We start from the raw sequence: 27,611 nt of genomic DNA on the forward strand, positions 1-27,611 counted from the left end.
CATTTTACAATTTTCGTCCAATATATGTTTTAGCCCACCATGTCATTTGGGTGAGGGGGATAGTATGGGTAGAGATATTTGACTGGTGGTTCCGCCCCTTACCCCCTGCCCCCCCCCCCCCGCTGGTTACGCCACTGCTAAATAGATCAAATTGGTTTCAGTGTCAATATTGTTTACATCCATCATGAAAATATGATTGTGAAACAAAAGACAAAATGCGAGCCGCTTGACACACCATCATCTCCCCTGCACTAAAGATCAAACTTTTCCTAAGGTAATTCGGGTAACTGTTTGTTCCCCCCCCCCCCCCCCAATTCACTCACGAACAGGGAACCTGGTTGTGGGCTTAGAAGGTAGACATGTGTTCAATGGTGTTGACATTACCGCAGCCCCACCCCCACTCCCATCCCCATCCCCATGAGAAATCACTGCTGTAAAACATATTGGGGCGGGATTGGGTTTGCTTCCCCTTTTAAGATTTCCATGTAATTACCAAAATGTCAGACGTATGCGGTTACCAGAATTGATTTTTGCAGACAGCCTTGCCAAGTGATTGATGTTGTGATAATAACATATGTATCACTATGGTAAATAATAACTATCAATACACTGATTTTCATGTGCATACACATTCAATGTAATATTATGAGCCTTTAATATATATGGGCCTATATTGATATATTACTCCGCGTTATCCATAAGATGTCATAGGTCAATCATCATAATAAAATGTCCTCCGCTTTGGGTGAAAGCCCCTAGGAATACTTACACACAAAACACAATATGGTCTATTCCGAGGAATTACCAATTGGTTCTTGTTCAAGTAATTTGTTTTTTAAAGTCGAACACCTCAGGGACCAGATTCGGAAATCAATTTCGAACGTATTTCTCTTTTATATGTTGATAGAATATATATATATATATATATATATATATATATATATATATATATATATATATATATATATATATATATATAGTCATGTACCACCCGACCGTTTGGGATATATATCGAATTATGAAATGTATTATATATATATATTCATTTTGTCTTCAAGTTACTACGAACTTGTAGTATTATAAATGCGGCGAACAGACAATTAGCAATTAAGTTCAAACGCATCAATGTGTTTGGCAGACACATACTGATCCAAATATCGACAAGTTACAACCAAATGCACTTCTTGAGAGGAGCACATGAACGAGTGGCCGATCGGGTTTTCTAATCGGTTAATCGTCATCTAGACTATACTTCAGTCTAAATTGGTCAACAATCAGTGACGAATACGATGAAATAATCGGTAATCGGCATCGGCCCGATTGTCACATGAACTAATCGGTATACCGATAATCATATAATAGGTTGAATACTTTTTTACAATGGAGGAGACCCGGGAGGCACTATTTACTACATTACTTCAGACATATAAGGGTACATAAGAAAACTGATACCCAATGCGCACGCGCGAAGCCTGCCGTAAAGTTTTCCACTACGAACCTTGATTTATTCGAAATTCACGCTTGCAGCTAAATTTCATAACAATTCCTATGCAAATTGGTCTATTCACGCTCCGATGTGCAATCGTGGGAGGAGGGGTGTATATTCTTTTATTGAGCTATAAAATGAATAAAACTGTTGTTGCGGGTACATATATTATATTCTAATTTGGTAATAAATCCGTTCATCAGTGGAGTTATAGGTTGCTGTAGTTATGATCGGTCATACACAATTCCATGTCAAATTAGATTGAAAAATACCCCACTATACATATAGAACACTTTCTTCGAGATACTTGCGTTTGATAAATTAAAATAAGTCAAACGTTTGTAGCATGTTTTTCGTAGGCTACTTGCAAATACAATTGTGAACAACGCAATAGGGAGTATAACAGTTTAAGACTCCTATGATCTACTGCCTTAACTACCTTGAATCACAAGTCCACGGCATAAACTACCTTAGATCACAAGTCCACTGCCTTAACTACCTTAGATCACAAGTCCACTACCTTAACAACCTTAGGTCACAAGTCCACTGCCTTAACTACTTGAGATCACAAGTCCACTGCTTTTAGCTACCTTAGATCACAAGTCCATTGCCTTAACTACTTGAGATCACAAGTCCACTGCATTAACTACCTTAGATCACTAGTCCACTGCCTAACTACCTTAGATCACAAGTCCACTGCATTCACTACCTTAGATCACAAGTCCACTGCAGTAAGTACCTTAGATCACAAGTCCACTGTCTTTACTACCTTAGATCACAAGTCCACTGCATTAACTACCTTAGTTCACAAGTCCACTGCCTTAACTATATCTTAGATCACAAGTCCACTGTCTTAACTACCTTAAATCACAAGTCCACTACCTTAACTACCTTAGATCACAGGTACACTGTCTTAACTACCTTAGATCACAAGTCCACTACCTTAACTATACCTTAGATCACAAGTCCACTGCCTTAACAACCTTAGATCACAAGTCCACTGCAGTAACTACCTTAGATCACAAGTCCACTGCCTTAACTACCTTAGATTACAAGTCCTCTGCAATAACTACCTTAGATTACAAGTCCACTACCTTAACTATACCTTAGATCACAAGTCCACTGCATTAACTACCTTAGATCACACGTCTACTGTCTTAACTACTTTTTTCTTAGGCTGAAAATAGTTGGTAGTCTTCCTTTTTCAAATGAAACCAAGACGAGCGTAAACTGATTATCATGAGTTAAAAGTACAGTGTGTTTGACGTGATGGAGGTGTCTATCATTGATAGAGAGGAGAAAGTTAATTGTGTGAATGAGGCTGACATATGGCAAAAGGAAGAACAGCCTCCTCAGTAGGGTACAATTTGTAAGCGCACGTCACGGTGTGCATTTGTTAGGAATTGTTATGTATATATTTCAGAGGATAGAACACTACATGAAGGCCCGTTTCCCCTCCCTGGAAAAGGGGGGAAGGGGTGGGGGTGAAAATAAACTCCAAACTACGTCCACGTACTGTGGCCGACAATTGACAGTTACATCAGGTAAATAGAGGTTTATCAATATCTCACTACCGAATGTCCAGGTAGCCATACAATAGTCACGATGGGAACAATTTCCAGAGAAACACCCGGTATAGTTCTAGCCTATACTTAAATGACTTAATTATATTATACAAAAGATTTAACAGACTGGAGTCATCAACTCCGCCAAGGCACGCACTGTGACGCACCCGTAACTTATGTCGCCGCCGTCATATACTGTACGGTTTGCTCTTTCACCCAGAGACGTATAGGTATGTTAATCCACATGGTGCATGCTCAGAATACTTCCATGTCCAAACCATGCATGGTAGGCAATAGTCCCCAATTTACCATCATAACTATCGGTGCTCACTCAAAACCACGACCCATTCCAAAGAATACACCGTTTAGCCCGTATTAATTGTTTTGTATGAAGCAACAGCATATTATAGGTAAAGAATTCAATTCCACTTTGATAAACGATATTTTATGTCAAGAGTTATCATACAACAACAATATATGAAGACGCCAGCCATTATTGTTTTTAGAATATATTACTCACCTGTGTACTTGGTGTGGTAACAGTCAGAAACACAATACTTCCAAAAAAAATAGTAGATATTTTCATCCAACGAAGACCATCACGCAGTCACCGATAAATGGCTTTGCATGGTTCCAAAAACCATGAAGGAAGTTCGATGCTTTATAAAGTATTTGCTTTCTGCTTCTTCGGAAAGGCTTTTTACGTGCACCAACAGAAAAGACCACAGTATCAGTCATAGCAGGACACATGGGAGTGACGTATTTCTGTTCCATAGGTCACACTGAGTAAACCGTTGCCCCACTCATGAACGTTGTCTATGGTGAAGCTATGGCAGGTCGCTCGGGTTTTACCGCTTTACCTCGCCTCCGTGAACACCTGTTATTCATTTCTGCCATGCGTGAGGAAACGACGGGAAGTTCTCCTGGCTCTGTAGGTTAGGACTATACACGTCTCGCCTCGGACGGATGAGTCTGAGGTACTAGAACATGAATTAAGTTATCACTAAGTACGTTCCTATGACGATTCCCTCATTGAGTAGGTGTATTGCAATCGTGATGGAGAAGCGTGACACCTCTCTTCCCTTCCTCTACATATGAATTGCCCCCAAATATACGACAGAAAAATGATCACTTGTTATTCAAACTGCAATAAACGTTTTTTGTTATTTATTAACCTCAAAAGTGTATTTACTCAGTTAAACATTCAATTGTCTTACTAAACACTCCTCTGGAGTCCTCCTCCTGTCTGGAAATCATTTGAAGGCTGATGCAAGAACCACTCACAGAAAGTATTTTTTTGGTGTGAAAACGGCGGGAACAGAACTACAAGATCTAACAACTCTTTACGATTGTAGGCCTAATTATCAGAACACTGCGTGTCAACTAATAACCAAACAGAAGACTATATAGATAACCCACTAATTAGTGTTCGCTATATTGATCACCCTGCACAATCGGTGCCGTTTCAAAATAAACACAATTGTTTGCGATATTATTAGCCCTATAGATGTTTCAAGGTTTTATTGCCTGTTTTACTTACGCACAATAAAAGTCAGCTTTACACTATAGCTAGTGCAGCATCAGCCGAGTTGGGTATTATCAAGAGAACTTTTAAAATAGTTTTTAACAACGGAGCTAAATCTTTGTCATTTCTTGAAACGACCCGCTTGTTCTGTATGTATTCCGCTAGTCATGGACCATTGGATATAAGATAATGCGGATCTAATCCATGCATTGTGATCTTCATAATTAAGTTTATCTTTTGCCAAGGTTGATGTGGGATGCATTAAAAGGCATGTAGCCTATACTATATGACCTTATAGAAAACTCATGCATAGCGATAGTGCGATTCTGCCGAAATTCCGCCACCGTGTTTGAATGACTTGCAATTTAGCCATATTTCCTATGATTTGGCTGAAATTTCGTCAGTGGTTTGTGTGAGTTAAGTTTACATGCATGCGATCATATTTTATAAATTTGAAGGTCATTTGAGGTCACGAGGGGTCATTTTCTGAAAACGTAAAAAAATGCTGCTCCTCCTAGGAGCGTTTGTCCAAATCTGCTGATATGTTGTGTAAATAACGTTTGAATGTTGGTGAACCAAATTTGTTCAGGAAAAATTATTTTTGTCGTCATGTGAGGGTCCAAAAACAGGGCCTTCTGTAGAGTTTTCAGTTATGATGAAATGAAGGCTACAGATCATATGCAATTATCATGACATATTTTTTGCAACTTTTTAGTATTCATGACCAGTAGGCCTACATGTGTTTTGGTACGAGTAGCAAAATTTCTTCCATCTTAATTAATTCCCCGGTCATTTTGGGAAATAATTCCACACATGCATGGGAAAGCCGGTTTAGCTATAAAGTCTGCACAAATTTCTCGTTTAAAGTAGATTTTCGTGTAGCTTTTGATCATTTTGGGATCATTGGGATCATTTTGGGATCTGTTCAATGAACTTAATCTTTGGATCTGTTCAATAACTTCACTAGCTTGATAAGTTAATTTTCATCTCAAAGTTCATGAAAATGTTTGCTAATTTCCCATTCCTTTTTGTCTAGTTAACATTTATGAAATCGACCAAGTGTGCAATAGTGTCTGTGTGTGTTTCGAGCAGGGATGGGGTTGGGTATGTGGGGTGCATATAATTATGCGCAACTCTGTGTGTGTGTGTTTATTTGTATGCGTGTATGTGTGTATGTATGTGTGTATGTTTGCGTTTGTTTTGCTATCTGACCGAGGACTTGAACAAAAGAATTTCAGGTCCTCGGTTGTGATTTCTAAAGAATCACCACGTCCTCGGAAGAATTCTATTGTATGGGGTATTGTTAAAGTTAGGGTACGTGGATTTGAACAATGGAAAATACAATGGGGTCCTCGGTCTGAATGAAACACAAACATGTGTGCGTGTGTGTGTGACGAAAGCTGACTCAGTCCTGCAGTGATCGTAGACTAAAGTTCATTTATAGTCAATACTTCTTATATTGAATTCTTCAAACGTAAACTTGATAAGTAAAGCATAAACTCAAATCAATCCCATCAATCCCCTTCGAGGCTGTCACTTACATTTGTTGACTCCGGCCCAGTGAACTTGACTATTATATTTGATCAACCAGACCATAAAACAGAAATAGTTTAAAAGATGAATTGTGCAATAAAATTGTCTATTTCAACTAATATACATCCAGTCCAAAAAGAGAAACAAACTATGGCTTGTATAAGTCCAAAGGGTGATCGTAAAACGAGAGATAAACATTTGACCAACTATTGATACAACGTAGCGGCGGTTAACTTTTTGGTCCTGGTTGGAAAATCCTAGTGTTTTTACATACTGACCAAGTTGAGTAGCTTCGCATGATTACGCGTTATGATATAAAACTTATATACAGACGCGTGATGCTTTTAAAAAGCTCTATTGCATATAATAGGCCTAAGTACGCATTCGCATAGATGGAAATGGATAAAAAGGATGACGAAACATTGAAAAATAGAGCATACATTTAGTTTGCTTTTGATATAACTTTGAATTTATATGACCAATCCATGCATGGGTACCCCTCTATTTGATTTTAGTACTTATATGTAGGTAGCTATGCAAAACCCTTTGGCTGTTCTTGATCTGCAAATTACTGAACATTTCATCGGGTGTCCTCGATGGGCACACCAAATGTCGTTCTTGATCAGGGACGGTTTGGCATCTTGGCGGCGCCAAGTTGTCAAGTTTATATCTTTTTTAAAAGGCGCCGATGCCCTCCCGGTAAGTTGGTTTTGAAATGTGCTATAGTTTCGCCCGAGGCTCTAAACGCCACTCGTTCCAAAGTGTCGCCGGTTGAATCCGCACTAAGGGGTAGAGCAATTTTAGCCTCAGTCCGTCCCTGCTCTTTTTTTCTACTAAACTAAACTATATGGAGAAGTTTTGTGTCTCTCACATTTTAATTTATATCACTTCATTTTCGATTTTTCGATTTTTTTTTTGTGGATTGAATTAACAAATTATTAATTCTTCCCGTAGGCCTACCTTGTCTTTAATAGTTAAATTATCAGAAGTTTGCAGACCCTGACCAGATATCTATTAACATGACTTCCGAATCGGCTAAGTGATTTAGAGGTAGAAATCTCAAAAGTGCGGTTATCAGCACAAACTTGCGTTTAGACCTAACTCTATACGTACTTTTAAATACTTCTACAATCACCCCTCCCCCCCCCCCCAAAGCATGCACCATTTGACGTCTAAGCGTATAGTTACTTCTGGGGAGCACCCTCTCCCACCCCACACTATACTATATACATGGAAATCGGCCTCATCCTCTGTATAATTCTGCATGGATCCACCCGATTTGGGTAAAGCATCGTCACTAAACATGTGTTTTTCTTTTAAAATAGTAACAAAACTCTATAGTCGATCCTTTGTTACTGCTTTTAACTTTTCTCAAGAATTAATTTTCATTGGTCTTATTTTAACTATTAATTGTAACTTTTATTCTAATAGGCAGGTTATACGGTTATCCGCGACAACCAATAAGCTTGTAATAAGTTCTGAGTTGTTATATTTCTTTCTTTCAGAGAAAATATTTTACGTAGGCTCTATATTCCAACTAAAATAGAAATAGTAAATTGGGGTATTTATATAAAACCACGTATATAGTTTATGAAACATTTACTTTTCGAAAAGGCTGCGTTAGAAATCAACAAAACCAATTAACCTATTTAGATGAAGTTTTACGTTGGTCTTTTGTTACAGCAAAGGTTGACAAGAAGGGTTTCCAATGGTTACTGAAGTGTTTAGCCAAATTACTGCAAGCTATTGAGTATAGCTAAAGGTAAAATCTGTTGCTAGCAGCAACACAATATCTAGTCATTGTAAGTGATCTAGTAATCTAATAATTAGTGATGTCTTCTATGAGTTGTAAAGGAACGAAAAACTGGTAATTGTTCACGGGCCTACACAAGTCTAGATTTGAGCGTAATTATGCCAAAGGCCAATACCTATTTACTAACCCTACAGGGGACCATCGCTCGCACCACTGGTTAGCTAGTTTAGTGCGCTTACCGTAAATAATACTCTTATCGAAACGTTGGCGGGGACTTCGTGGCGCTGTTTTTGCTCTCGATATGATTTTTTATGATACTCGTTGATACACGACCAACTTTGCTGGAAGAAAACGCGCGTTTCCGAAGAAATGTCTCTTTTGTAGAAAATATATAATTTAGACACATAAATGAAGAGTCTTCATTTTACCAACGACAATGTCCTGTTAGGCTTATACAATTAGATAGAGCAGGCAGAACTAGGTGTACCTATGCACATGCTATGTCTACTACCGATGCAAGATCTTAAAGTTGAATTCATCATCGAGAAGTTGGAAACTGTATACATTTCGAGTACTGCTCAAAGGGAGAAAGGAGCCTGGAATGTTCCAGAATTATGAAAAAAAAAACAGTTCAATTTATCGGATATCCAATGTAAAGAACAATTTTTGTTTTTAACTTTCTGTAAAGTAAATGATAAGTATCTATAGTTGCGTGAGCATATGATTATACATAAAGGTGGTTACGAAGTTCGTACTACCCCCACCCCCCCCCCCCTCCAACATGATCGTTTTCTTAACGTGGACTTTTTGGTGGACACGAAAGTGGAATTTTTGTACCTTTGTTTTATCATAGGACTATTCTACTAAGCGGGCTATAACGAAATTGTATGCTTCCGGCACATTACCGTACTATTGAATGCTTGAACATTCGGTGAAAAAAAATGTACCCCTAACAACTTTGTATCGGAGGTTTGGTACTTCATTTCAAGTAGCCGTACTGACAGTGCAAGGCATAAATAATGACACACATGAAAATAAATGAAATTTTAAGAGGAAATCTGCCTCTTCTTTAATTATAACATTTTTTCCCTTGTTAATGTACAGTTATTTATATCACCCAGTTTATACAAATACTTTTGTGCTTTTAAGTGCAAAGACTTACAAAATGAATCCAACTGGTTAAAAAAAAAAATAAAAAAAAAATGATAAATAAGTTTCTACAATATTTCTTTACAAACAAACACTACAAATTGAAATACCAACATAAGGTGAAGACTGTTGCTCTACTAACAAAGATTAGCTTTTTGCTTGCAATATATAACAAACAGCACCATATAAAACCAAGACATACATTGGACGTTAAAACACCAATAAAAAATGAAATGGCTCAAAAATAGCAATACCAATAAGTAACTGGCTATTTGGTCAAAAATAAATGAAAGAATAAAAAGAAGACATATTTACAAGATGGAAGCATTAGTATAGGCACTGCTGCCCCACATGGAATTGCTTAAAAAAGTTTAAAAAAAATTATTTTACCATTCTTGAAATATTAACTTTGTGTACTGACTCAGAAAAGTACAATTGTAACTTAAAACCAACAAATGCTTCGGTCCATGTAAGTTTAAAATTTAAAATTCTGTCGACTTTCTGATCTGCTAACCTTCAAATTGACATTCAGGTTGAGATCAAATCAAATTTCAATCACAATACAGTTAAAGTTTTTTTTTTTTTAAATTTATAACTATTAAAAACTTAGCCATAAAACTGGAATTAAAATACAAACATTTCTGAATTAAATTATTAACAAATTATAAATTATAACAATTTAGGACCATTCTTTCTATACTGCCAAAACATTTCAGGCACTTTGTTTAAAAAAAAAAACTACTACATGTTCAATGCATGGGGAAAAAAATCATAATGTAAAGGCATATTGTGAGTTATGTAGCACCTACATAGAAGCAGGATTAGTTGTCTTGACAAAAAAAACAAACCTTAATGTAGACAAAAATCTTGAACCAAACAAATCTGCATATTGAGTTTTTCAAATTTTATGATAATTACACATTTAATATGTGCATAGTTATGACATATAGTCATATGTAAGTAGGAGATGTGGTCACTCCCTCGACTTGAAAATATTGGACAAGTTCAGTTTGGAATGAACTTACTGAGCAAAAACAGGACAAAGATTTTGTATAAAAAGGAATACTTCTACTTTGTGAACGATTTACAGATAAAGAGGCAGGTGAAGAGAATGATTGATAAACTCATCCCATTCCAACCCAAACTACGGACGTCTTAACCGGAATTTCCAAATGTAATAAAAAAATGGAATATAAGGACAGGGTGGTGAATTGATACCAACTTTATGCGCTCATTTTATAGATAATTAACTCATCAGTTCAAGGAGGATAATGAAAACAAAAGATGATGCCAGATAATTTCCCATGCTTACAAAATGGTGGATAGCTGCTAAGAAAGGGAATGAATCTCACTCTATCCCCCCAAAAATATCCAATCTTTACTCAAACGAGGGCAGTCTACAGTAACAATGTACATGGATTTGTCTGACTTTACACCATGAAGGTGAACACGACAGAAAAATGAAGACATCTATGTTCATGGCATTGAAACTGACTACTTTGGGAATACTACTAAAAACCTTTGAAACATAAAAATATAATCTATTACAAAAATTCAAATGCATTTTTTCATAAACAAAGCACACGCTTTTCTCTTGAATACAGTAAAAAGTTTGCAAAAATCAGCCTCTCTCTCTTTCTCATGCAAGAAATGATCTAAAATACCCTGTTTATCAGAGAATAAGATGTACTGATGGAATAAATTTATTCATTCATAAGGGTATTAAACTAGAGTGGCTGAGTTATACCCTAAGCACACTAAGCTGAAGTAGCTGTGATACATGAATAACAGCATCGGTGGAATACATGGATTTTGAAAGGTTAAGATAAATAAAATGTTCCAGCTCAAAGAGACAATCCATCTATAAAGTTTAAGACTTTCCTAGGAATAGTACTTTCTCTTGCTGGGCTGTTGGTATAAAAGGGAAAGGGCTGGGAAGGGGGAGGAAGAACAGGGGAAGGGGAAAGGAGACAAATGGTGAAGCATGTGTCATGAGCAAATGTCTTAGTATTGCCCATCACTTTAGGAAGGGGTAGGGAAGGGGGTATAGGCCATAGATAAGACTGTTACTTGGCCTCAAATCCATCAAAATGATGTCAGAGTTAGTAATCTGAGAAACAGCTTTAATATGCAGCTAAACAGTAATCGGTGGTAACCATGACAACTCTCGGCTGACCTTGCTTTCAGAAGACGATAGCTTTTCCCAGACTAGCTACAAGATATCTTATAATTGGTGGAAATATGACCATTTAATGGAATCTACACAGAAAATGATTGATCGATATCGAATGAAGATGTTACTTATATTTAACTGACCCTTATATTTAACTGACATCAAAGTTGACTTATAATAATGTCATCATAAACTACCATGTAAATCTTTAAAGGGGATTAATAAAAAATAAAAATAATACAACTTGAGGATTCTTTAATTTATCATTTTTAAGACTGTGACAATTACAAGCAATTACTTACGATAGAAATTTACGATGATGAGGTAACCTCTTCTCAATGGCTTAACTGGGTAAGATACTTTACGAGATATAAAGGTTATTATTTTTGATTGAGTGTTTGTCACTTTGGGTTGAACATGTCTCTAAAATATTTGAACAACAACATTCCTCCTAGAAACACATCTTTTTAACATTCTGATTTCTGGTAGACCTTTGACCCTAAGATTTTCTTCCTATTATCTCCTTTGCTTGGTACCTGATTGTTTCCTGGTGGGTATATTCCATCCCTGACACCCCTGTAGCCCCCATTGACCATTCCCTTGTGGCTGGGAACATCCCCTGTGGATGTGCTAGAACCGGTACTGGAGAGAGATGGATTGCGCTGAAATCTCACGCCGTTCTGCTGGTTAGGACGGCCGGCCGGGTTGAGAGGCAAATGATTTGAGATGTGTCCATTCATCTTTGGCATTTCCCCTCCCGAACTCTCCATCGAGGAGGTAGGAGAATACCAAGACGGGCGTGGCAGCTGCTTCTGGAGGTCCTTCCTCTGGGCTTGACTAGTCGGCACATGGATGACACTCACTAAGGAGGATGCTGACGAATACACACTGCTGTTAGTACTCTGGGCGCTCTGAGGTCTCCCAAAGTCTTTGAATGTCTGTGTGGCTTTCAATGGTGTCTGGTCGGACGCTATTGGACCGTTGACTGTCTTCCTGCCATGCATTGTCTGTTCATATGATGGCAAGGCTTTCTTGCTGGGACTATCTGTCTGTTGGGTTATATGGTCTGCACTGGATAGACTGGTGCCACTCTCCGACGAGGATATACGTTGATGGTTCATGGACTGATGGTTGAGGGCGCCATTGATATTTGGGGTGGCTTTCACCACTAATAGTGATGCTACTCCATCTTGAGGACTCAGGTTCACTTTAAGCCCTTCGTCTTCCCTCGAACCTTTCTGAGAGTTTCCAACGAAGTAAGCCAATCTGGGAGGCTTTGCTTTAATGGGTGGGGGTACTTTATGTCCGATGGGTTTATTGGTTTCTTCCATGATGGTCTTGGGATGAGTCTTAACCACTTCCGTTCCTCCCCTATCCGTCGTCGACGATGACCTTGTGTCATTCACGACGTCTGGTGCAGGTGACTGACTCTGTTTGACCGCCATTTTCTGCTGCATCTTCTGGACGGCATTCATGTGAGTCATGGTATCCTGGAGAACCTTCATGGCGATGGCTTCGTGGGGCGACTCCTTCCCAGAAGACTCCGAAGTGGTCTGACTCAACCTCCTCGGTCCCGAGGTGTAACCGTCTAACGAGCTCTGTCGCGAGTTTGGTTTGGACCCTTGGTACGTCGCCCTCACTACCTGTCCATCCCTTGTCACTGGACTGGTTCTCGCACTGGGGCTGAGTCTGGCGCTGGGACTCAGTCTGGACAGTGGGCTCCCTTGAGATCCCGAGCTGTTCCTCGAGAGAGGGTGCCCCAGCGAGGGACTCGTTCTCCTCTTGCCCGGAGAATAAGGAAAGAAGACCTCGCTAGATGTACTGGATATGTTGGAGCCGGTCCTGCCCCGGAAGACGAGGTTTCTGAGGTCGTTGGTGGTCAGCTCTAGACTGGACGCTGAGCTGATATTGGAAGGATAACTGCTGTAATCGGATTCCTCCACGAATCCGGGATTTGTCACGCCAAGATACTGACCCTGTCTATCGACCACGAGGTTCTCTCGGGAGGAGCCGATGGGACTGTCCTGGCTACCGTGCGGTGAACTCTTTCCGTTCCACGAGAAGGTGAGCCTTCTCCTCCTTTCTTCGGTTGGACTCTTGATTCCAGTCAGAGTGTTCTCCACTAATGTTTCGTCAGCCGATGCATTAAGCCTCGGAGAATTCCTCAGATTCTGGGGAAGATCTCGATTCTGAGCACCGCCTCTGGAAACCGGACCAGGAGAGGAAGTCACCGGGGAGAAATCAAGGTTTTCGGAGACCGATGTGTCTGCCTGGAATGTCACGTGAGGTTGCGATTTATCAGTGCTCTTCGGAGTCGAGGCGTTGGCGTTTCTGTTGAAAGACTTTCTTCCTTCCTTCACGCTCTTGACGATGGATCGTGAGATTTTATTTTCCAGAGATGCTCCGACGTTGCCTCTCAGAGAATGACTGGATATGATTGAGGATGCTGACATCGCAGAGAGGGACATCCCAGAGAAGGATGTCCCCGAATGAGAGGAAGAAAGGCTCTCCATGGAGGAGAACTGTTCCAATTGGAGAGGCTTTGGCGTTTCAGATGGATCTGAAATCAAAAGCATAAAATATATACCATCATTTCTGTGAAATTGGTATTTTTAGTCAATGAAGTCTGTTGAAATGAGAAAGGTGAAAATTTTGTATCTTTTCAGTCTGCTCATCAATTCTTCCTTCTTTTACAGCGTTTTCCAATCTGGTATGTAACTTTGTACTCAGTTTCACCTGGATCAAGCCCCCATGCATATTCATATGTAATTGGACACCCCCGTCCTCCACACCACCCACCCACCCTCGTTCTGGCTAAGTGATCGTTTACGGCTGTATAGTTGTTTCTAATTATTGAATTCTTAACCATTTAATGCAATTTGAATAATTTTAGCAATTCCATCAGCTGTTTAAAATCTGCTCTGTTAAGTAAGCAAAGGAGTTTCAAACATTAAAATTTCAAATATGAGTTAAAAAAAAAAAAACTTACCAAAGATGGACATGAGAGCAACGACAGTGTAGCTAATGGTTCGTCTGCTGATGGTTTTGCTGGTAATCAACTGAACCTCTTCTTTACCCACATCAATCAAGTCAAAACCTTGAGCAACAAAATTAAAGTAAATTCCAATTAGGGTAATTGCTAATTTAACGAAGAACTTTCCAAGGTAAGAGAACATAGGTATCAAAGCCACATGAAAGAGATTTTAAAAGAAAGTGAGATTTGAATATCTTTTGCCTTTCTCTGGCTTCCTATCTATGTTCCCTCTCCACCATAATGTTGTCTCCACCCCCCCCCCCTTCCCATAACCACTCCACCACCACAGCAGTGAGAACGTTACACAAAATTGCATATCAAACTCTTCACAATTGAGAAATTTTGCAATAAAGAAAATTGTGATCTAAACTTTGTTATGAACAATTCTCTCTGAATTTATAGAGATCAATTTAATCTGAACAGATGAACCAAAAATTGAAGGAACACAACATTGTTCCTAAAATACCAAAGGACACTTTGGCATATGTTTATTAATTCAACTATTCATTTCTGAACAATTTTTATTCTTTAAAAAAGTCTTTCTTTTCTTCGGCACAAGAGTCCCACCATTCTTCTCAAATCTCTCATGAAAATTACGCGGAACTTTTTTACCCCAGATGACACTGGTTCAAAATCACATTCAAAAGTCACATCCCTAACTTGATTCATTCTTTCATCTTTCATTGGCATGGTGGCCAATTGGCTAAGGCATCTGACTCGTGATCCAAGGATTGTTGGTTTGATTCCTGCCTATTTCATTACGTTGTGTCCTTGGGCAAGGTGCTTTTTCTCACTTGCCTCTCTCCACCCAGGGGTTTAATGGGTACCTGTGAGGTAACTTGTCACTACCTGGCGCAGTATTTAACTGCTGCCGACTGGAGGGATTGTCTCTGGGACAGGTTATCATCGACCAGGGGTAATATAACGTCTGTAAAGCGCTTTGAGACCTATCGCTGGTATAAAGCCCTATATAAAAAGCAAATATTTTAAAATACATTTCTGGTTTAAAATTTTATTGACCAGGTGATATAATTTCCTCAGGAAAGAACGACTAGTAGACATACCGAGAGACGCTAATAGTTCATGACATCCGGGTGACCTCCATAGCTCCACATTAACCGGTACTTGAATGTTATTGTTACCTTCACGACTGTAATGAGTTACCACATGCTGAAGCTACCAAAAAAAAAAGAGAACAAAACAATGATAAAAATCGTCGAAAAGACAAAAATGATAATCAAGGTTTATCTGTGTACAAGTTTGACAATACTTGATAAGAGCATTAGAATCTGATGTTATGCATGAGCCACAATCCATATGCATGTGGCCAATATAAACCACAGATCCACTCCTAAATATCCATTGGAAATTTCTTCTTTTTTTTTGTTTGTTCCTGAAGGATAATTATGCAAAGATATTGCTTTCTTCTGTCAATGGAAATTAAGTAATTTCCTTCCTAAATGTTCCCTTAAATTAAAGCCAACAATAATGTGTCAAATGTCATTAAATATTCAAGCAGTAGGATGCATTTCATGAACATACGTAACCATAAAACAACTGTCTCGTAAAGCTAAAGATGTAAAATATGCTAAATGGTAACTCTTTGCTATTGCAGCAGCATTCCAGTATGATTCAAAGTCTAACAATTAAAGCAAAGTTCATAGGGCAGGATCATGCAACATAAAGTAGTATTTGTGGTTAATGCTGGTAAAGTTTTCATATAATTTGATAACAAACTTCCAAGATTCATTGACTCCACTGGTCAAGTTTTCCCTTTCAAAAATAATTTAACAAAATGTGAAACTCTTCTTTTTTTTTGCATTGGTTTAAAAATGTTGCTGTCTGGGAAGGGGAGGGGGGGGTGGGAGACATATATTCAAGAGCAAATTTTTAAACACCATTAACTGGTTACTCATCAATGAATATTAATTCTGTGAACAAGTCTAAGAAAGTCAAAGGGTCAAAGTTTGATACAATTATCTTCGGTCAAAATGGATGAAACAAAATGCTAAATATCGAAAATACTGCCAACCTATGAGGTTGATTTAAAACAGAACCCTTAAACTCTTCTGCAGCATTTCACACAACTACCTGACTCAAAATAATATGTAACTTCAGACACATGAAAATTTCTGCAGTCTTACCAAATTCAAGTTCAAACTCCTACTTTGGCCCCCTAGCCTGCTTCATGATCTTTCATTTATCAGTAAAAAAAAATAGTGAAGGAATTAATTCCGTTGAAGGGAAGGAAATTACCTAGAGAGTCACAGATCACCTAGATATGCAGCAACACACATTACTCATTCAGGCAAAGGGCGATCCAAATCTTTACTATCTTTTCATTAACCACGAATAAATGCAAATGCTCTGCTAGTTCTCCTTTTGAACAAATCTCTTCTGTATTATAACTGATTCATGTTGTGTTATGAGAGAGCCCAATGCCAAAAGGACAGTAACAATTGGACTTTCTTATCTTAGTTTTTTATCAGGAATTACGTCAAAAACTATCCAGGGACTGCATAGCCTCAACAAATGTTCTTATTTTATTCCTTTGTCGTTATCCATGTATCAGTGCATTAGGGAGTAGAAATTACGTTGAATATCGTATGTACGCAGACCTTCCAGCTCGTATGCATATTTACCATAAATCATGATGACTGCATGCAGAACTTCTTGCTAAACTTATTAGAAATCACACACTCACACACACAGGAACATAAACAGAAAAAATACTTCTAGAATAATTTTTATCCAAAGCAAGCGATGATGCAACACGATCTCAAAAATTTCAATTTTAAAAAGAAAGAAAAAGGAGATGTTAATAACAAATCATATCAGAACAAATGGATGTAAAACTTATGACTAATATGTTAGCAGAATTTATTTACCACTAACTTGTCATACCAAGAGAAAAGAAGAAGTCATGCTTTCCTTCATCTTCTGATTACGACATACATTTTCTCAGCGTATGGTAATATATATATATATATATATATATATATATATATATATATATATATATATATATATATATATATATATATATATATATATATATATATATATTTGCCGATGCTTGTAGTCAGCAAAAGTGAGATTAAAAAGTCAAATCTTTGTTTCACACTGTTGTGGTACATCATAAAACATTTTATCATTTTATCAGCAACTTTTTATGAATTTTTTTATGAAGCAAGATGAGATAAATTTTGGAAATTGAAGAATTTGGGGAATCATTACTATCATGTAGTAGAATAATTTGCATATTTTACGACAAAGCATCGCCATCCAGGAATTATATTTTTCTTTGTGTGTGTCAGATTGATGTATTTTCAGTCCAAACATAAGTGCTATGGAACATGATGAATGCTACACTGTCATATTTTGGTAATCAATCTATGGACAGTTTGAAATGTTCAGCACTTGAAACATCATCTATAAATTTGTATCACATGACTGAGATTCAAAACTTTCTGTTTTCTTTGCTTTCATTTCCTTTTCTTTTCTTTTTGCATACATGATACAGGTTAACATTCTTTTTGGCGCATTTGCCACAAACAAAAAATATAATCATGGAGCAGATGATACTTTTTGCAACTGGAACAAAATACAAACATGCAACAGGATCATTTAATAAAACTAAAAAGAAGAAGGAAAAAAAAGAACTGGGTTAAAGCAATGACATTCATTCCAACTGTCATTTTTACGCCAGTTTTGTGCATGTTGGATTCAGGAAAGTGCTGCGGTGCTTTCTGAAAGATCATTTTAGAAGAGATGCTGTTTTTAAAGCTGAATTTTGAAGGTGAAAAGCTGCATTTTGCCATAAATCTATAAGCTGTGCATCAAACCCACAGTAAATATCCAGTCATACTTGGTTAGCCCTCATCAATAATAACTAAGAGACCTTTTAACTGTTACAACCATTCCTCTCTCCCCATTTAAACCATTTCAGTCTGATAGTTTAAAATATTGTGTCCCACAGAATGGAATGTTGTTTGCATTTTTCATAATTAACTTTTTAATTTACAAAGTTCCTTTCCTTTTTAGCATGGTGCTGGTACATTAAAGTAACATAATATTTTTAGGGAACTTATCCATCCTTCCACAGTCGACTACATTATTGATTATGATTTCAGCCAATTCAGCCGAACAAAGATTTCCATAAGTTACTTCTCAATTGCAGCTGTCAAATCTACCAGCATTTTTGTCGACTTAAGGAAATCCGGTATGTCCTTCAAAAACAATTCCTCTCAAGTTGTTCTATATCTGACAATTATATGCCTTTCATAAACACTTCAGTCCATCAATAGTGAGGAGATTACTATTCAAGAATCTCGAGAATCAACTCAACGCTGCTAATTTCGTCTGCCAGGAATGAGATAACTTACAACACAACCAAGTTGTGACCTAATAAATAGATATCAAATATAGTCATTTACTGTCGACATTGAAAAATTTGAGATCAAATTGACACCTAAAAAAAAATATTGACGTTATTACGCCAACTGTTGACTCTTGAAGGTAAAAAGAGTTGGAAGCTTTATTTAGATTTTTTCCAATTTTTTATATGGTTCCACTGTAAAAAAACAGACATGCAGTGGTGATAGTGATAGGTGGAGGCCTGTAGTGCACTTCAAAACAGTGTGTGAGAGAATTAATAACAGTGTGTGAGAGGAGAAAAGCAAAAAGGGTAAGTCACAACAAACAAAAAACAACGACCTTGTAAACTTTAACTTCAAATTAAGCAAGCCCATAATGACTTCCCACCTTCATTTTTACTAAAATACCAATTTGCAGCTAAAATGGAGGTTACATAATTATAGAAGAATCAGGAAATATCTGAGCATCCATCCCAGAAAATTTCAACTGTACAGAGGTACACTAACAAATTAAAAAGCTAATCACTTAACTCTGATCTTTCAGATGAAAAATCAACAACATTCTTTTCCAGAAAGACTGTCTACATTACGAGTGCCTCCAATATCATGTAGAGGATTCTGACATTATTACCAATGAGACCAAGTAATCCAACTATGGGCCTTCCTACCACCTCCCTCCCTCCCTCCCTGTCCTACTCCTTCCCTTCCCTCACCCCCTCACCATTACTTACAGAACCATTACACCCTAATCATAAATTATTTCTGTGTCGAGGAATGATAGGTGACAATCTGACAGATATTAAACAACAAATGCAAACAAACAGGAATTAAGTTAATAAACTACTAATGGGTTTAATTAGGATGACCGAGCAGGGAACATTTTTTCCCAGTATCACATTGCAAAAATAATGCGCAAAATTTAAAGACTATATTATTTCCTGCTGTGAACTGAACAAAAATCAGATTGTGAAAAGAAAGGTGGGGTGCAAAAAGAGGGAGAAAAAAAGGGATTTTTTTCCTTTCTTGTGTCTGAGCAAGTTTTTGATGAAGGAGTGATAAGAACACGGCAAACACTGAGACGTCACACGGAAAACAGGCCTACCATTGGCTGTGGGAGCTCCTTGTTAGGGTTATGATTAGTGGCGCCCTTCCGCAGGGCTTCCACACTCTTTAGTATGTTCCGCAACTACAGGGGAAAGCGTGCAGAATCATGTGAGATATGCAAAACGAACAGACAACCTGTTAGATTGACGATAGCTCTCTCATACCGTTCAGCACAAACTCTTACAAGAGAAAACACATGTTAAAATGGACAATTATGCAAAACTTTGAGGTAGTGTTGATACGAGAAGCAGGAGAAAAAGCTTATAGCTGTATTTTCATGGGTTACGACTCTGTATAATTTTGAGAATGCCGTCTAAGAGTCACACACAATTGAATACCTCTCAACTTAACTACAAAATCCAGAACTAGAACTGTGTTTCAGAGCTCAAATATTTAGCAATTTAATAACCCATTAGTCATGGTTCCAAAAATTAAAACATGAGGGTTTTTTTCGGTTTCTGTCCAAAACTTCAAAGTTATTGACTGCCACTGGTATAATTTTTGATGGAACAAAATAACAATTTGTGTTTTTCTGACCTACCCTCATCTTTCAATTGAAGGTCAACCTTAATACAAATTATGCTTACTTAACCTTCAATATTATAAAAAAATAATAAAGTCTGTGGGCAATTCTAGGATGCTTCAGGACAAAATCATATAGACTGCACACATCTGAAAATAATTTAAGAGGCAAAGTAGTGAAATCGATCCAATCCACTGCAGATACCTGCTGAGGTTGAGGTCAAAGTTATATAATCAATGACCACTACCATTACAAATCAAATTCTGTTGCTAGGGATAATGTCACATGACCACTCACCATAGCGATGACCTCTTGTGCTGCTTCAGGAGCTGGCAACATCTTACATATTGCTGATAGGGTATTACTTTGCAAACCTATCAAGCAAAGAAAAGAAGAGAGAAAACATTTTAATATACCCGCTGGTCACTCTCTGAAATAACCCGGAAAAATCAGGTTTAGAGAATGGAGAGAGTCTGATACAAAACCTTGCACAATACTGACTCTTGTAAAACAATTTTGCGATCAATATCTAATTAGACTGATTCGATTAAACTCAAAAACAAACAAGATTGGACATATCATAAATTAATTCGGATCCACTACTTCACAGACCCTTTTTATAAGTTAAATATTGCATATTAATTACTTCTTAATCTTAGTAAATTTGTGTACCAATAAACATATGAGTCATTGCTAGTCTTAGTAATTCAATAAACTGAACAGGGAAAACGTTAGATCTCTCCAAAAGTTTCTGTCGGTATAAACATTTCATGCAAACAATTATTGAAACAAAAACACTTTATTTGACTGATTGCTATGAATGAATTGAAAATGTCAATATCTATGTTAAATTTTTTCTCAATGACTCAAAATTTGACTTAACCTCCAGTTGTCTTGTTTTTGAAACTTGCCCAGACAAGAAGTAACATGAAAACAAGCTCAAACTTCCTGCTTATGAGCCAACCATTATCAAAATTACATGAACGACCTCCCTTGCTGAGTCTGTGTCACTATGACAACATAATGAATATAATGATATTACTCTATTATTGTATAACATTATTGTCTTTACATTATGGCGCATGGCTTACTGGAACTGCCACACAGAGCCTGTATAAACACTTAAAGATTCCACTGTTGTAGGAAAATGCTCTTTGATCCCTGGAGGGCAAACGCAGGGGAATTTGGGCAATTTTAATGTATGGCTAATTATCATCCTTAACACTTTCTGTAAACTTTTTAACATTTCGAACAAGACTGCCTCATTGAGCATAAAAAAAACAAAAAAAAACCTGAAAGAAAAATCTTGACCTATGACCTACCCTGACCTACTGAGTAGCAATTTGTGCAAAGGTGGAAAAACAAAACCGCTTATAGTAAAACCTTACCCACACTTTAAAATTGATATGAAGATGATGTCATACCTAACAAAGCCTGTAGACTGGAGCTAGCTTTAAGCAACTGGTCACCAGGATCTGAGATGGGGAAGAAGACCGAGGGAGGAATAGAGCTACCCGCCTCTTCCTCAAATCGAAATCCAACAGATTTGAGGAGTTCTTGCCACCCTCTGACTGGGCCAACCTTATTCACAATGCTCTGTTGCGTGGTGTACATAGGATTGGCCTGACCTCTGTTGATTCTCTGTAAGGATTTCTCAATCTGATGAAAAGAAAATAATAAAAAATAAAAAAGTAAGTTTGGAAAAACAGAAATTTAGAAATATGCAGACCTTCAGTTACACAATTTGGTATTCCCATTTTGGCAACAATTTGTGCACTGAGCATCAGTTAATTGAAGTGAAGGCTTTTGCATTCATGTTAAGCAAAGAATGTTAGGTATGTGTCATGTGAAGGTCTCTTATGCCCTGTATGTATGTCAAGAAAGCGACATGTGGCAATTACCACAACTAAGTTGTGAAAAACTAATTCAACCAGCTCTGTGTGTGCTAAAAGGGCTTAGGCGTGTTGGCAAAAATTGTCAGTTACAGCAAGTGACAATTTCTGTTTTCAATTCTTTTTAGCAATGTTTGCCAAGTATGTATTCTCTGAAGCTCTTGCCCATACTTAACATTGTTTATCATTGAAAAGTCACTTGTTACATTATCTTATAGTATCTTATATTATAATATGTTATGTTATGTTGTGTTATATTGTGTTGTGTTTTGTTATCTTATGTTGTGTTGTTATATTATAATAGGTTATGTTATGTTGTGTTATAATATGTTATGTTATATGTTATATTATATTATTATGTTGTGTAATGTTGTGTTTTTGTTATGTTACTTATCAATGTCAAAACTAATTTCTTACTTCAAGTTTTTTCTGTATTGATTAGCGACAAATTCATTTTTTTATAAATTTTTTATTTTATTTTATTTTGTAATGGAGGTTTGTTTCATTTCACCAATTTCTCTCCAGTATATGTATATATTTATTATATTCAAATTGGGAATCTTTATATAAGCAGTGTGCCTTTTTTTTTCTCCTTCATGCATTTGTACAGCTTAAATATTGTATATAAAATATCATGATGAATGCTTTTTTCTTCTTTGTACCTGTCTCTCTAAGTTTGTAATTGTATATCAAAAACATTTGTTTATGCTTTGTTAAACATTCATGTACTGTAAAAAATTGCTGGAAATAAATTGTTGTCTTTGTCTTGTTATGATGTGTTGTGTTATATTATAATAGGTTATGTTATATTATGTTATGATGTGTTATGTTATATATCTTTTGTGAAACCAACTAAACCAGTTAACAGTCTATGTTGCTTCTTTTCATTTGCTCATGAATGAACATACTGGAAACAAATACTAGTGCATAGTGCATACACAACCAACTGCTGTAAATGTCTCAAGCTACAGGGAAGATCCATCTTATTATGCTCTATGACAATGCTCAAATACTTCCAAAACAATCTTTCACTTCTTCTTCATTTTCAATACTTGACTCACCGAGTATGCAACGTGTTTCATTAGATTAATGGCTGTTTCAAATTTTAATACCTTGTACATGCTTTTGGGACAGATTGCTCAATGGTCTATTACCATAGTATTTTTACTTAGGTAATTGCGCATAAATTGCCTGTAAACTGTTTGAAATGGCTCCATGCATGATTGATTAGCAAGCTGTACATGCATTACATTGGCATAATTTGATTATTAATAATATAATATTGAATATAAATAAGTTATTACCATGTGAGGATAAGGCAATGACATGCCATGCTGCTCTTTAACTCTTGTTAAAGTTTGCTATTGCTAGTGGTTTGTGCCAACTAATAAGATTCCTATGAAATGGGATTTCTTATATATTTGGAGTTGATTTCATGACGAAGTCAACAACCTGAGTTAATAATATAAATAAATGCATACTACTGAAAGGTTCACAAATCATAACACTTCTGGTTTGATGAATTTATCAAATCATGCAAAATTCTAGTTAGCCCCCCCCCCACCCAACCTCACCTATCCTTCCTGCACCCCACCAACAACAGAGCACTGGTACAAAATATTTAGCAAAAAAGAATTAAACTCTTACCAAATGGAGAAGCACTCTAAGGGCTTCCCTACATTTACTGGGCGTGGTCAGAAGATCGCCCAGAGCATTACCGAGCATTGCACTCTTGTTGCTTAACCTGACATCACAGCCAATCAGAGTAAAGCCTGCCCAATGAGACGGATGGCTGAACTGACGAATCTCTTGTACCCCTCTCATTCCTTCCGTGAGGGCACCGCTGGCCTTTGTACCCCTCAGTAGACCCTCGTATAGACACCTCATGAGGGTGGCATTAGCTAAATCAGACACAGGCCACATGGGTATCAAGACGCTCTGGGCCCCGGCAGCGAGGAAGGCCCTGGCAATGCCGAGGACCCCATCTGTGGTGACTCTTCCCCCACGGCCCTCGCTGCCGTAGGCACTGAGGACCACCAGCTTGGCAGTGAGATGAAGATGAGCTATATCGGCAGCGGTGAGGAGAAACTGAGAGAGGGACGGCAGCTCTGTCATCTCCAAGTCGCTCTCTTCGCTATCGTTGAGGTCCAGCCTCTCAACGTCACCCTGGACTTCAATGCTGATGGAATGAAGCAGACAGAATAAATGCAAGTTAAACGATAATCCTCAGTGGTTATTAAACAGTTTGCAGGGTGGTGCCCTACTGGTATAACAGTGGTGGTTGATAAATTGTCATATATATATATATATATATAGACAACAGTGGCAAACTGAACCATAACTAAACCATCTATTCATCACTGATGTAGGTGGATTTTAAAGAACACCAATTCATCTTAATCAGCTCGCAAACTCTGCTGTGATCAACAAAGCAGGTTCTGATCTAGTTATGAAGTACTTTTGAATATACTTTGCAAATCACCTCCTACACCAACAATATTTTTATTAAATTTTTGGTTGTTTTTGTTTCTATTAAAATGAGATAAATAAACAAACAAAATAGCTGTTTCACCTTCAGAGCAACTATCAACCATCAAAGGTTTGTCACCCCCCAATCCAAAATCTCTCTTTCGAAAACATTTCATGTCATTACAGAAAAACAAGACATTTGATGGTCTTTACAAATATGTCTATATATTCAAAATTATTCAGAGACTTCACAGATCAACTCCCTCGCCTAAGTCTTTTTAAAAGTTTTGCTCATGAGAGGTATTACCGCCAAAAAAAAAAAAATCCAAACTCGGCGAATCTTTGCTGGCTTAACAAACATTTCTCCTGTTTTGTTAGTTAGTTTTTCTGGCAAAATCAGCTGCAATTACTTTGATTACTACTCTCCAGCCAAGTAATTTAAGTTCAATCTAGAAGTAGTAGTCTGATAATACAAGGAGGTACCTGGACGTGACTGGTTTTTCTTCTTCTTCGTCGTGAACCTCTCCGGGGGAGAGGACTACAGCAGACAGCTTCCAGCTGACAGCGGCTGCGATGTGAATACATTCTGCCTGACAGATCGTCTTCAGTACGGCTTCCTTGCTTGCATCGGGTCCCGTCATAGCTTGGACGCCCAGCATCTCTGCTATCTCACGAGCCTCCTGCAAAATACAGAGCAGACCATTTTTAATGTTTGAAGAAACAATCCGAGTGAAATGTTAGTCTCTTGGTGTCAGAAGAACTGCATATTTGGTTTAAACATAAGTTTTATATTTTTGTCGGGATTCTGTTTTTGAAGGAGAAGCAAACCCCATCAACATCATCATAAGTTAAAATTCCTAAAAGAGCTTAAGAAAATGTGTTAGGTGATATGATAGATTTGGATTTACTTTCACACAGAAGACCGGAGACTTGAGCAACTCATGCTCGACTTTCTTTACAGTTTTCTTTACTCATCACCATGTCTTTTTCTGTGTGTAATAGAGATGTGTTTTACAAACATTGAATCTAAAAATGTTGAAGTTATTAAAATGACCCTTTGGCTTCATTGTCAACACTGCTTATAGTCATCTTAAAAATATGACAAGAAAAGGGGCAAACATGGGAGGATAAAAGGGCGAAAAACAGAACAAGATTTTCCTTAAGATATTTGGCAGGTTCAGTTATCACAAGGATCTAACACATACTGGCTAAATATAATTGTTGGACTAGCCTCTCCTCTAACACAAAAGAAAAATAACAATCTAGCAAGGCTGTTCAACGAAGGTGTGTCTTTGAAGAAGAAAAAAAAAGTAAATAGTTTTTCTTTTTTTTATTCTTACCCTCTCTGAATTTGGAATATCACCCCATTTCCATCTCTTTGTAACTGCCTTTGGTAAGAGAGGGTTGCCAATAACAACAGCTGGTGTCATTCCACTGCTGGACAAGGATCTGTTTTCCCAGTAGAGGTTCGTATTGAGAGCTCTAATGGAGGGTACAGTTCGTATCGTAAATCGCTCGTGAAGGGGTGGAGTCGACGCACCCTTCAACAGGACAAAAGGCACCATATATAGATCCCCTGTTAGAAAGAGAAGACAAAAATCATTATTTTGAAATATTTAGGGACAATAATAGGTGTCAGTTGGCAAATATACAGTTCACTTTTCTTTCCCCTTCTTGCCCTTTGTTTGCAGGATAATTTATCCGAAGTCACACATGAATACCAAGGAAATTATTTAAAAAAAAAATCACTAGCAATACTGACATTATACAATCTCCTACCTCTCCTCTTCCCCTGTTGGTTTCTTTCTTTATTCTCTCTATCCCTTGTCTACTAATCCCCTTACATCTATCTCTTTGTGTTCACCATCCTCATTAACCTGTCTGTATTCTGTGTGTGTTTTTGTCCCTTCTGTTACTGTTACTTGTCATTTAGCCTTTGAAGAAGATCCTGCTAGGATCGAAACGTCAGGCCAACTTACTTTTACACATTATAAAATCCCCATATGAGTTTTGTCCACATTACTAGTACTACATTGCAAGTACTAAGCACAGTTGTTTTAATACTTGTTTAACAAGCATGTAAGATAACGGAGGTAACCTTGTCAAAACTTTCAGTTCAGCAATCACCCCATCCATCACCTTTCCCCCTCCACCCACCTCCAGCATTTCATTATTTGTTGAAACTGTAATTAAATTTTTGAATATTAAAACGAACAGATAACCTTCACAGACAGCGTCAAAATTAAATTAAAATCTTGTTCTATGAGATTGTGTTATTAAAGTCTTTGGTAAACCAAGTCTCCCCTTCAATGCTGTATTTTTTAAATTTTGTATTCATTTATTTTTTTATCAGGCAGTTGTTCCATTTCATTATCAAAGTTAAGTTGTTACAGATAACAGCAATCAAAGATCAAATTGCAAGCAAATTAATTTTCTAATTATTTTATCTATTTTTAATTTAATTAATTTATTCTGCCAACAACTGAGGAGCACAAAATGTCCATGAAGATTCTAAAGTGTGAGATATTTGGGTTTTGTGCAAAAGAAAATTAACAAAAGTGACAAACATTGCTCGCCCCGCCGCCCATAGAGAAAAGAGCTGAGCCGCATTTAAGAACAGGGTGTAGAATAAAACTATTATGGAAAGTTTTCTGAGTTTTCAAAATCCGACTAGACCAACTTTCACAATGCCGGTGAATAATTTCAATGGATCAGAACCCTCAGGAAAGCATCCTTGCAAAAGTTTTGGAAAGATTTAAGATTTAAAAAAATAATTAGGGGCCAATTCTGATGACCTTTAAAGGAAACTGAGGCTGGCAAATCTGCAGAATCGAAGATATAGCTAGGTAGCAGCCAATCAATTAGCATGCTGTCTTCCAAATTAGATTCATTCTGTGGGTGCGTTGTCATAGTTACATCTATTTTGAGTTACTATGTGGTTTATTATCTAAATTCTAGCAAATTCTGCAGTGTTGTAAATACTTGTAATATGCAGAATTTATTGATTTGAAAATGAGAATATTTAACCC

General features: G+C 37.3%; 2 protein-coding genes across 6 annotated transcripts in view; both read right to left on the reverse strand.

Annotated features, from left to right (window-relative positions):
* The window catches only part of LOC139981663 (equilibrative nucleobase transporter 1-like), a 40,083-nt gene extending 36,111 nt beyond the window's left edge, over window positions 1–3,972 (reverse strand). Inside the window, exon 1 of the mRNA XM_071994229.1 lies at window positions 3,572–3,972. Within this exon, the coding sequence (XP_071850330.1) occupies window positions 3,572–3,637 (66 nt within the window). The 5' untranslated portion in view covers window positions 3,638–3,972. The remainder of the gene's footprint in view (window positions 1–3,571) is intronic.
* Window positions 3,973–8,901: 4,929 nt separating this feature from the next.
* The window catches only part of LOC139981065 (tetratricopeptide repeat protein 28-like), a 109,581-nt gene continuing 90,871 nt past the window's right edge, over window positions 8,902–27,611 (reverse strand). For 3 of the 5 annotated variants that reach the window (XM_071993210.1, XM_071993209.1, XM_071993214.1), the window contains 9 exons: window positions 25,923–26,158; window positions 25,066–25,262; window positions 23,761–24,292; window positions 21,646–21,880; window positions 20,519–20,595; window positions 19,697–19,780; window positions 15,283–15,394; window positions 14,174–14,281; window positions 8,902–13,744 (listed from right to left, as the gene is read on the reverse strand). In XM_071993210.1, the coding sequence (XP_071849311.1) occupies window positions 11,652–13,744; window positions 14,174–14,281; window positions 15,283–15,394; window positions 19,697–19,780; window positions 20,519–20,595; window positions 21,646–21,880; window positions 23,761–24,292; window positions 25,066–25,262; window positions 25,923–26,158 (3,674 nt within the window). In that variant the 3' untranslated portion in view covers window positions 8,902–11,651. The remainder of the gene's footprint in view (window positions 13,745–14,173; window positions 14,282–15,282; window positions 15,395–19,696; window positions 19,781–20,518; window positions 20,596–21,645; window positions 21,881–23,760; window positions 24,293–25,065; window positions 25,263–25,922; window positions 26,159–27,611) is intronic. The other 2 variants (XM_071993213.1, XM_071993215.1) reach the window with 1 other exon arrangement.

This window comes from Apostichopus japonicus, chromosome 15 (assembly GCF_037975245.1).
Source record: "Apostichopus japonicus isolate 1M-3 chromosome 15, ASM3797524v1, whole genome shotgun sequence".
Classification (NCBI taxonomy): Eukaryota; Metazoa; Echinodermata; class Holothuroidea; order Aspidochirotida; family Stichopodidae; genus Apostichopus; species Apostichopus japonicus.